Source organism: Cynocephalus volans, chromosome 1 (assembly GCF_027409185.1).
Source record: "Cynocephalus volans isolate mCynVol1 chromosome 1, mCynVol1.pri, whole genome shotgun sequence".
Lineage (NCBI taxonomy): Eukaryota > Metazoa > Chordata > Mammalia > Dermoptera > Cynocephalidae > Cynocephalus > Cynocephalus volans.
The window spans coordinates 86,197,364-86,209,424 of record NC_084460.1 but is presented as its reverse complement, the minus strand read 5'-3'; the positions used below and the strand labels follow the sequence as shown (position 1 = coordinate 86,209,424).

Below are 12,061 nucleotides of genomic sequence, written 5' to 3'. Positions count from 1 at the left end.
CACACACACACACAAAGTCACTGTGTGAGATGATAGATATATTAATGTCACTATACTTCACTATAGTACCCATTTTACTATCTATATGTATCCCCTAACATCATGTTGTAAACCTCAAATGTACACAATAAAATTTATTTAAAAATTAAAAATAAAGTAAAACAACATTAAAACATGCAGATGAAATGCCTGAAAGGAATGCACAAAATTGAAATAAAATGTATGACAATAATAAATATGAAGACATGAATATTCACAGCCTCTCTCATCTTACCTGCTAAGGAATATTTTGCTATTGGCCACCTAGTCTTTTTCCCTTCCCTCTGTTTTGGGCTTTATTAGCAGATCGGGGTTAAGAGTGCACAAATGCATGTGCATGTGTGCGTGGGTGTGTTGTGTGCGCATGTGCATGCATGCGTGTTGAAGGATAGAGAGGAGCATGGAAGAACCAGGAGGGAAATGCCAAAGAGAGAAAAGACTGGTGAAATTAACATCAAAAAGAAAGCAAATGACTGATGGAAGAAAATAGACTGGATAGCAGGGAAGAAAGGGGAAAATTGAGATAGTAGTGCCTGTTTCTCTCAGGGCAGTTGTGAACATTAACTGAGAAGATGTATGAAAGTGCTTAGCACAATGCCTAGCTCACACATATATTCAAGCAATGGTAGCTTTTATTATGTGGATGTCTACATTATTATTTGGATACTATCACGTAGCACAGAGAGAACTGCTCAGATCTTAGCTGAACAGATCATGGTCGAGAGAAGAAAACTGAAAGGAATCAGGGGTTGGCACCCTTGGTTTATTGTACCTTTACTTTCCTCTGAGACCTCAGCTTTGGAGTCCTAGGGTCTGCTGTGGAGGCTTGAGGCCTGCTCGTAGTCCAAATGTACCTTGTGGATGTGGAGTAGGAGGAAAGAGCGTCATCTGTTAGTACTAGGGCCTCCCTGGGAGTTCTGAGCTTCTCGGGGGAATTCTAATTTAATCTCTAGTTCCTTTATCTGCTCCCTCCTCTCCTTCACCATGACTCTGGAGAGTCTCCTGGTGACGGGAACTTCCAGTGACTAACTTGCACCTTCAGGGCATCCCTGGGAGTTAGGGCCCCTCTTTAACACCATCTCCTGCATGAGGCATTTCCTGTTTCCCTTGGTCAGAAGTCTCTCCTGCAATAGCATGTAGCACTTATTGCCCTACCCTAGCTACTAGCTTTGTGTTGTTTACCTCTGTGAATTGCAAGGTCTCTGAGAGCAAAGTCTGGATCTGGTTTCTGTTTAATCAGTACAATGAACTGAACATATGTTCCCAAGTATTGACTGTTATTATTGAATTCCACTGAAGCAGGTCTTGGGGTTGCAGCCTAAAGCTGAGCTCTAAACTCAGATCTTGCCCTAGACTCTAAGGTGCTACCCTGATCCCCAGAGCTTTAAGTTACATACTTCTGCTCCCTGTTGGAGAACACAATCTCTCGGCAATATATTTCAAAAAGCTGTCAGGAATCTAGAAGAAAGTCTATATTTAGGGAATAAGGGTTTACAAAATGTTAACAATAAAACTCTTTTCTCTTTATGAAGTTCCTTTTTCATATCACCTATCTATTTCATAGGAGCATGGTGAAAATTCATTACCGGTAATAGCTGGAAACAATCTGAAAGAATTCTGACTCTATTAGCAGACAACTTAAACTTTGTTGTAGTAGTCACATAAAATTGATAATTTATTTGATCCTACTTATGACTATTCCGAATCATCCAACATGCTAAAATTTTGCAGAACATTACAACTTTTTCATTCTCAGTAATCATAACCACATAGTTTGCTAAAGTTCCTCGCTAAAGAAAAACATTTTCTGGATATTATTTTGAGTTGTTTTACTGAACATATGTGAAATAACATCTCAGGAAAAGTTTATCAAGTCAATAACTTGCTTTTCCCCACTTGACATGGAAAAAAATTACCCTTTCAACTTCATCAGTATCTCTTTTGAGGCTTGGCCCTTTTCACAGCCTCAGTTCTGCTTGAAGAATGCTAAAGTGTCTCCTCTCGATTTCAGGTGGCTTTTCACAAATCCAGTTAATTTCCTGAATCCCTCGATCAGCCCGTCCCCTGTGATGGCACAGCAGGGTTGCACATACCAGTTCTGGTCGCTGCAGAGCTTCCTCACTTTGAACATTCTGGTAATGTCCTCGGCGGTCAGGGCTCCAGGCACATCTTGTTTGTTGGCTAATAGGACGACAGGCACATTTTTAATGTGTTCATTCTTCAAAATGTGCTCAAACTCTCTCCGTGAGTCTTCCAGTCGTTGTTTGTCCGTACTGTCCACAACATACATCAGCCCATCAGTGTTCTCATAGTAACAACCCCAAAAAGTTCTCATTTTTTCCTGTCCTCCAACATCCCAGACTGTGAGCGAAAGACTCTTTTCCATCTTGATCATCTCCACGTTGAAACCTATTGTTGGGATGGTTGTAATATCCTTACCAAGCTTTAATTTATAAAGGAGAGTAGACTTCCCAGCTGAATCAAGTCCCAGAAGAAGAATTCGGGCTTGCTTCGTTTGGGGGTTTTTAGAACTCAGCAGACCCATTTCAGGCTTTTTCCCCCCCTTTAAAGACCTTTTCTTTTGACCAGAGACAATGTGTCTGTTCTGTGTCCTGCATGAAAATGTGAGAAGGAAAGAAGAGAGCAAATGCTTCACGTTACATTCTAAGAACAGGAACCTGCGTACATTTATGTTGTAGCTTATCAACGTGATTATGCGCAAACAGTATTTTATGTGCAGTCCCAGCCAATCTTGAGGAATCTGTGGTGTGAGTAACCAGCCAATGTTCCTCGTGGCTCAAAGGGGAAATTCTTTGTAAATGACTAGGATTGGGAGAGGCCTGCCTGGGTGACGCTGCAGCTTTATTCTGTGTCAGGTGCTAGGAATCTGGAGGAAATCAAAGCTTCAAGTGTGCGCAGGAGCATGATTTCACAGCCAAATTAAAACTGTTTTAACTTAACTTTTAACTTAACTTTAAGCTTTCTGATAACTTTTTGTAGAACTTCTATAGTTATTTCACTACTTATCTTCTCTCAATTGTAAATAAGTAACCAGGCTTTGTAAGCCATGATCAGAGTTTATCTCACACTCTCTCTGCAGTATCTTAAATCCTTTCCCCTTGTCCAGATTACTCAGGGAAACTTTAAACCACCCAATGTTATCTGAACCTTCTTCTCATAATCATGTCTTTAATCTTCCAGGCAGAGAATTTACACCATTCACAAAACCAAATTTACAGAGGGAAGTTTGTAACAAAAATATGTTTAAATTAAGCAGACAGTCTTATTAAAGAAGGCAAAATGAATACATGTTTTTAACTCCTTCCCAAGACTCCACCAAAATGATGATAAACCCACAACAAGAAGGGCAAGAGGGAGAGAGATTTCAACAAAATTCTAGAAGATGGAAAATAGAGGGAAGATGAGTGGTAACTGATAGAGTAGGATAAAGCTGAGGCTCAGAGCGCTGATGCACAGGAGATAGACAAGAGGCACAGAGAGAAGGGGTAAAATAAGGGACTGAAAACGGAGGGGGGGGAACTAATAATCTAACTAAGAAACATAACACACACACACACACACACACACACACACACACACACACACCCTCTGCTAGGTGACCATTCAGCAACAAAACTAATAGTCTAACTAAGAAACATAACACACACACACACACACACACACACACACACACACACACACACACACACACACACACACACACACACACACACACACACACACACACACACACACACACACACACACACACACACACACACACACACACACACCCTCTGCTAGGTGACCATTCAGCAACAAAGTGGTTAGTTCCCAGGTGAAAAACCAAAAGATTCTTTCCTAAAGAAATTGAATGATCTCAGAAAAAAAGACCTCCATATTTTTACAGTTGGGAGTTTCCAAGCATAATGTCTAACTCAACATTTAATTAACCTGTAGCCAACCTAGCAGTTAGCAAACCTTGCTCACGTACAGAGTTCCCAGTCAGCTTTTCAGTGCATAGAAGTTTCTATACCTAATACTTGGCATGCCTTCAATACGAATGAGAGAGACGAAGATAAAAACAAGAATGCTTTAAGAAAGGTTGAACAGTGGGCCGAGCCCGTGGCGCACTTGGGAGAGTGCAGCGCTGGGAATGCGCCCGCCGCGGGTTCGGATCCTATATAGGAATGGCCAGTGCACTCACTGGCTGAGTGCCGGTCACGAAAAAGACAAAAAAAAAAAACAAAAAAAAGAAAGGTTAAACAGAGGTAATGCAGAAAAAAGAAGAAAATTTTTATTTTTATTAAGTTCTAATTAATATTTTTGTAGAAATTTGAGAAGATAGCATACCCATAAAACAAGAAACGAACAATATTTTAAAAACCAACTTAGAAAACAAAAGCAGAATTCCTGAAAATTAAAAACGTAAATTTCAAAAATTTTAAAAGATCAATAATAGGTTGGAAGACAATGTTAAAGGAATCTTTCAGAGCATAGAAGATAGAAATTATAAAATAAAAGATAAGAGATGTAGAGAATCAACTCAAAAGTCTCAATGTCTGACTTATAGGACCTATTCCAGAGAGAACAGAAAATATGTGGGAGAGGGAATTATCAAGGAAACAATATTAGGGCCATTTTCCAAAGCTAAAGAATCAACTGTCTGGATTGAAAGGCTTCCCTCAATCCTTAACAGTACGATTTTTAAGAGAGCTATATCAAGGCATATGATATCCATGTTTTATTTGTACTAAAACTAAAATTTACTTTTTAAATTAGGTGGATTATTTTGGGTGCAGAAAGTACACATATGATGAAATTATGCAAACCTTTTAAAAATAGTAAGTTCTTAACCAACTCACTATCTCAGAAGCCAGAGTGACCATTTTCTTTCATTCATCCATCCATTTAGCAAAGGTATATATTGATTGCCTACTCTGTGAACCAACATGTGCTAGATACCTGGACATTTACAAGGATAAATTGGACCCACTTTTAGGAGGCTTTCACTGGGGAGAAGGTAAAAGATAAAAATAATAATACAAAGTCAAAAAAATTACAAATGATATAAGAAAAGAAAAGCTAAAGTATTTCAGATACTCATAGATTATTTCAGATGGAAAGCATCAGGGAAATCTTCCTGGAGAAGCTTAAATATTGAACTAGGCCTTGTAGAAATGCAGTGGAAGAAGGGCATTCATTAAAGAGTCTGTATGAGCAAAGTCTCAGAAATTGGAAAACATGGGATATATATGGAAAACCAACAGTATATGCACATTTTTTTTTCTGTAAACATATTTAACTATCATGAGAAAACCATCAGATAAATCTAGATTGTAGGACATGCTGCAAGACAACAGACCTGGACTCTTCAAAATATGTCCATGTCATGAAAGACAAAAGAAAAAAAAGAGCATGGGGCTGGCCAGTTAGCTCAGCTGGTCAGTTGGAAAAATAAGGAGCAAGGAGAAGAATATTTGAAATTAAAAGATACATGACTCCTAAATGCATTGTGTGATCTTTGGTTGGATTCTGTGTCAAAAATATTGATTAAAGAAATTATTATGACAACGGGAGAATTTGATTATGAACTCTATATTGATGGTATTATTTATCAATGATAAATTTCTTGAGGGCAATGATGGTATTGTGGCTGTGTGGAAAGATGTCCTTGTTCTAAAGTGATACATGCTAAAGTACTTAGGGGTGATATCAGCAAGTTAATTTCAATTGGTTTAACCAGCACATGCACACAGATATACTCCTATATCTACATGTGGAGGGGGAGGGAGTGTGTGTAAACATGGCAATAGTTAACAATTGATGGATCTAGGTGAGGGGTATTGAATAATCATTGTACTATTTTTTAACTTTCCTTTAGGTTTGAAATTTTTCAAACTAGCATGTTGAAAAAAAAAAGAATATAAGTAAAATAAGCTAATCAAATTAGGCTGCTGTCCATAGTAACACAGAGAAATGATTCAGCTTACTTATGTGGTAAGCCTGTACTTCCGAAGGTAAATTTAGGGACTCTGCATTACCACTTGAGCTCTTCCCCACCCCCATATTTTCAAAAAATTAAAATTTAAAAAAAGTTTAACACTTATTTCGTATTAAATTCAATGATACATTCTTTACAAGGTCTATTTTTGGTCCTTAGGGCATCCTTTAATTTATTCTGGCTATAATGGGGATGATCGTCCATAGGAGAGTACTTCAAAAAGTTCATGGAAAGATTTGTATTATCTTTTAATCCTATTTTCCCATGAACTTTTTGAAGTACCCTCATATGTACCTTGACTCTGTTTCCCATCTGACCACTTGTACCTTTTGTCAGGATTGCCAAACAAATGAGGGGTTAAATTCTGGATGAATATTATATCCAAAGAAAATATGACTCTCTTCTATGAAAGGGAGCAAAATAATTTCTTTCTTTATGTTAATTTTCATGGAACAGTCTACAAATGTTTCAACATCTTTTTCTACTGTCCCAAAACACTGATGGATTCACTTGTCCCAGCCAAACTTGAGGGAAAGCAAGGTATTTGTTTTCTGTAAATCATTCTAAGATTATGTAAATAAAAGCAGGATTGTGAGTTACTGGCAGGCTTTGTGGAGGTACAGGAAATTTGTCTTCAAATACAAGAGTGAAAGAAATAAATGTTTTCCTTAATTTCTTACCATAGAGGAGGGAGAGAAAAAGTTCTAAATTAGAAGCTCAATCATGAACTGACCAAGTGAAAATACAGAAACTTGCCTCTTATCAGAAAGTGGCAACTTATTCCATTATCTTTATTTTTCACAGATAAAGAAGAAAGAATCAGGATATGGTTGTGTAAATTGCTTAGCTTATGCAGACTTGGAACATCCTCTGCTTTACCTGTAATAACTTTGGGGGGAGGGTCTATTTTAAAATAAACTCTTGGAAAGTTAGAGTATAACATACATATAGAAAAATGCAAAAATCATAAATGTATAGTTCAATGAGTAATCACAAACTGAAGACACCCCTGTAACCACTACTGAGGCTGGGCTTAATTTCTAATTTTCTATTTTTGTTGCAAGTAAAAATCTCAGACCTCAAGTGTTTCTACACCCAGTTGTCAGAAATATATTCTGTTCCCGTCACCCTTTGTTCTAGTTAAGAGTCTTTGATGCTGTGAAGAATGATATATTCCAATCTACAAAGCTTTTCCAAGTGCCATTTTCTCTAGAAAGAACCGACACTTGACTCTCATCACCTGGGGTTTTCTTTCTTTCACATGGGTAGACCATTGGATCTGAGTTCAAATGTAGCCTCTGGGACTCACTAAATGTCAAATAGTGATTAAAAACAGGGATGTTCTGATAATTACATTACATAAAATAAAAGTGAGACCATATCACAGAAGCTGGCACATGGTTGATGTGAGTTTTCTCTCCTCTCACAATTTTTGTATATTAAAAATACATTTGAAAATACCTGCAATTCTTACCCTTTTCCAGATGAGGAACAATTTGATAAGAATATTCTCCCATATCACTGTGTGTGCTGCACACCTTCCCCAATACTCCAACATTTTTTATCCATCTCCCCCCATAAGATTAAAACGAACAGAGAGACTGTATTGACCAGCGGTGCAGTCTGAAAGCCATGTCTGGAACTTGGGAGGGGAAGTTGTACTCCTTTGCCTTGGTAAAGATGGGGGATTTATTTAAGGACAGATGACAAATATCTCTGGCCCCAACTACATGTGAAGCTCTCAGTATCATCTGAGTGCCCGCCTAGCCATCAGCAAGGAGGCCCAGAAGAATAGGACTGTGCGACCTGACCACCATTAACCTAATTGGGTCCCTTCTCACTTCAGTGAAATAATGATCCGAATGTTTCACACAGGTCTCTGTTCTTTACAGCTACTCATCTCTCTTCTAATTCATGATAAATCTGTGGTTATTCATTCAATGTTTACTGCGTCTACCCTAAATGGCAAGCACTGTCTATCTGCTGTTTTCAGGATAACTGGGGTTTGAATCTTTTTTTTTGTTTTCTAATTAAAAAAAGCCTCTGTACACAGTCTTTCTATTTTAGGAAGAAATATTTTATTATAAAAACATTTGTAAAAATTTAAATTAACTAAAAAATGTAAAACCTAATGTGATTATGAATTTCATTTTTGTTTTTTTTTCTTCCTGTCTCTGTCCATGTACCTATATAATTTTTACATGCTTCATCCATTCATGTATTCATCACACTTGTACTGAGCATGTAATACATCTGTATATAATGCAGGACTCTGCCCACATGGATACAATCAGAACAGTCTCCATTTTCAAAGAACTAATAGTCTAAGGAAGGAGACAGACCAACTTGGCATGAATATTCTATGAACAAGGTATTAGGACTTTGAGGAAGCACAGAGTCATCAAAAAGCAGGGTGAAGTAGCAAGAGCGTCAGGACCAGAAGCAGCTCCATAGCTCTGGGGTGGAGAAGCTGAAGGCAGAGGAGGCCGCAGGTCCCTGTCAAGCAAACGTGGCTCATCAGCGGGTGCTCACACCACTTCTCCCTCCAAACCCGGACATTTTTGAAAGTGGAAGTGGTGCTAATAGTGAGTTTGCCAGGAAACGGTATAAACAGGACTGCCTGGGACAACTAGGCTGTCTGGCCACAGGAGGCTTCCCTGCTTCAGGACAGGCAGCTCGGCCAGTGTCAGGATGAAAGTCAGAGTGCGGGGTCTGCAGAACTGCTTCTCAAAGGGTCCGCTGGCACTTGCTGACAGTCTCCTTCTAGTCTTCCTAGAGGATAAACTAAGAAATCGAAGTGGTGAGAGGACACCATGAGATAACAACATGTACTCGGTACAGTTGTCATGACTTCACTCTGCCTCCGAGGAGAAAGGGCAGCAATGGGGTGGGAGGGGGGAGGGTTAGGGTTAAGGTCATTTCATTTCTCTTTTTTCACCCTCCTACCCTCCTTCTGTCTCTGTGCTTTTCTGCTTTTCCCTAACCCCTTTCAATTAATTTCTTTCCACTTTCTTTTTTTCTATCTGGTTATGTTGGGTCAATAAAATGCAAGAGTAGTGGCCAGGAACAATTACTATTATGTTTAAAAGTATTGAACTATTATAAATTACAACCTAGACAAACATGTTTCTCACTTCACAAATTGGGTTTTGTTTTTAGTTTACATTATGATTTCCTATAATCTGTGCCAGAAGAAAATCCTTTCTTGAGGGCAATCAAGTTTCTTTCCACTAGTCTCTCCCAGCTCCAATCCACGAGGTTGAGAAAGGAAATAGTGTCAGCATTCGCCTGGCTGTTTGCACTGATGGGCTGTAAAAGCAAAACCATTCTTCCCAAAATTACAACATGGCTAAATAGCATCAAGATATAAATTGAGATCCATCTGAATTTAAAAGTTTCATCTTGAAATATAATGGGTGGTAATATGGTTATAGTAGGAAAGTTAATCTTCTGCCATTTTTAATGTATCCCAATTAAATTTATTAGAACTATGTAGGTAAAAGTAATTATATCGGAGTGAAAGCTAGAACTCACATAAATAAAAGTATTCCCTTACTCTTTTCTTTCTTACCTTCTTTTAAAAAAATTCCTTCCTATGATAAGCATGAAGGGAAAAATAAAGACCATAAAAAGAGATTAATATGGTTAATATGATTCAGTTGTCACTTCCATAAAGGATATGACAAAGTATGTGACCAAATTAAATACCTGTGTAAATAATTATCCAGGTACTAATATACCCAGATGACAGTTCTTGATAAGAAATTTCAAAGGAAAATCTTGAATAAGCAAAGATAAAAGGAATGCCTGAGTAAGAGAGAAAAGGATATGTTATTACACTTAAAGTGACAGTGACACAGTAATTCAGGCTACCCAGGAGATAGGACAGCCATTCAAGGCTCCCCAGGCCCCATTCCATCACCGCAAGACCTCAGGGTTACCAGAGTTAGGTGAGACAAAATTATTTTCATCAAAGCTTCTGCTCTTGCACTTTTATTCTCCATTGGTAGCCCTCTTACCTCAAATAGTGCAACCTGAGACACAAGATTAGTTCAAGTGCATAGCTATAATTAACTCCTACATGAGAAATTTCAGGGTATAGATTAAATACTCTAGAAGTAAATCAGAATCTGAAATTTAGCTTGGTACAGACTTGAAGCATTAAACTTTCCAGGTTTATTAGTCAAGTACAGACTCTGGAATCAGGCAGTCCTAACTTCTAATCACAAATGTATTTTTTTTTCTTTTTCTGACTGATAACAGGAATTGAACAAACCCAGGACCTTTGTGTTATCAACACCACACTCTAACCATTTGAGCTAACCAGCCAGTCCTCATTTTCTTTCTATATGAACGTGGGCAAGTTACTTAACTTCTCACTTTAATTTCTTCATCTGCAAATTCGGAAATTATGTTATCTACCTCTCAAGGTAATTATAAGGAATAAATGATATATAACATAGCCAAGTACATGACACATGTTAGGTACTCAGGAAATAGTAGCTATTATTATTTTATTATTGGTTAGAGGGATAGGAGAGAGGTTTATTTGCTGGCCAAATCAGATTTATTGTTAGCAACTTTTTCGGTAGGGAGTCTAAGTTTGCTTCTTGGCTCTGCAGGAAAGAGTACTTTGCTCAATTAGCAATGTGTGCTATGAATGTAGGAGGAACATGCTACTGTATTTGCCATTCTCAGTTGCTGATATCAGACACAGCATGGTTCCCAAGCCTGTAATCCCTCCTCCCCATAGTTGAGGCCTCTTTTATGAGGCCCATATTCTCATGAGGCCCATAGTTACTCCTCTTTTAGAAACTAAACATCGTCTCAGTCTTGATCTGAGACAAGTACATAAGCAGCTCCATCCTCCCTTCTAAGACCCAGCAGAGTCATCCTTACCATGAATCCAATCATAATGTGGTATCCTAATTTTAACAGCTAGACAATGTGCCATTTTTACTAAGTCTCAGTCCCTAATGTTAAATCCAGGTCTGGTAACTAGGCTTCTTGCACTCCAGTCCCTTTCTAAAACAGGTACGTGACTTACACTGGCTATACCCTTTCTCAAACTAGCATTCCCTAACCCTGAAAATCTAACCTTCAGAAATAAATCTCGGTTAACCATTGAAAACTTCTTAGTGATTGAGTACGGGTTTTTTGCCCACTCTGGGTTCACCATCAATTTTCTGTACACCAACCCTTTATTAAATACTTGCCAAGTCAAAAATATACACATAAACTTGCATGAAAATATTTACAGAAATCTCAGTGTAAAGTATAAATACTTAGATATAAGGAAGATCTAAAGTTCACAGAAACATTGTCATGTGACCTTCTCTCAAATTCATTACTGAAAATTTTTATCTTTTTAATTCCATGAATTGGCCAAAGTCAAATTTATTGATTCAGAAAATATCTTCAGATCCCCATACTAGCTAGCTGCCCAAAAAAGAAAAAAGAAAAATAGTATATTTATGTCAGAAATCATTAGACAGAAGTGTATTAATTTGCCATGTGCCAAGCACTGTGCCAGGTACTGGGAGGGTAGTGGGCACTTAGGTTACTAAGAAAGCCCAGGGGAAAAATCTGTGACTCAGTCCCAGGTCAAGGAAGCCTTCCCAGGGAGGCTGTACTGTCGAGTCTGAGGCCCAGTGAGTCGTGCTGATTAGGGGCAAAAGGTAAATCATTATCCTCCAGGAAGATCTGGACTTTTGTTGGAGAGTCCAGATTGTGGGGTCCTTACCTGGAGGCTGCAGCTTCCTTTTCCATCAGAATATTCCTCTGTAAAGTGCTGCTTCCCTAGGACTTTGAGCAGAAAGGACCCTAAAGAGACTTTTGATACTTGCCCTATTTCAGTTACAGAGTTCCCATCTCTGGTAGGAGGAGCTCCTCCATTGCCGGGGTTGTGTGCAGGAGCTAGCTGGCCAACATCAGCCAGTTTGATGATCCAACCAAGCTTCTCCCTAGCTTACATTATGAGCTCCTTGCATTTCCCCACATGTTTACTAATGATTTTGT

At 38.4% G+C, this 12,061-nt stretch overlaps 1 protein-coding gene across 1 annotated transcript; it reads right to left on the bottom strand.

The window, feature by feature from the left end:
* Window positions 1-1,729: 1,729 nt before the first annotated feature.
* Window positions 1,730-2,704, bottom strand: ARL14 (ADP ribosylation factor like GTPase 14). Its single transcript, XM_063076330.1, has one exon. It carries the CDS (start codon window positions 2,582-2,584, stop codon window positions 2,006-2,008), a length of 579 nt encoding a protein of 192 aa, XP_062932400.1. The 5' UTR covers window positions 2,585-2,704; the 3' UTR covers window positions 1,730-2,005.
* Window positions 2,705-12,061: the final 9,357 nt, after the last annotated feature.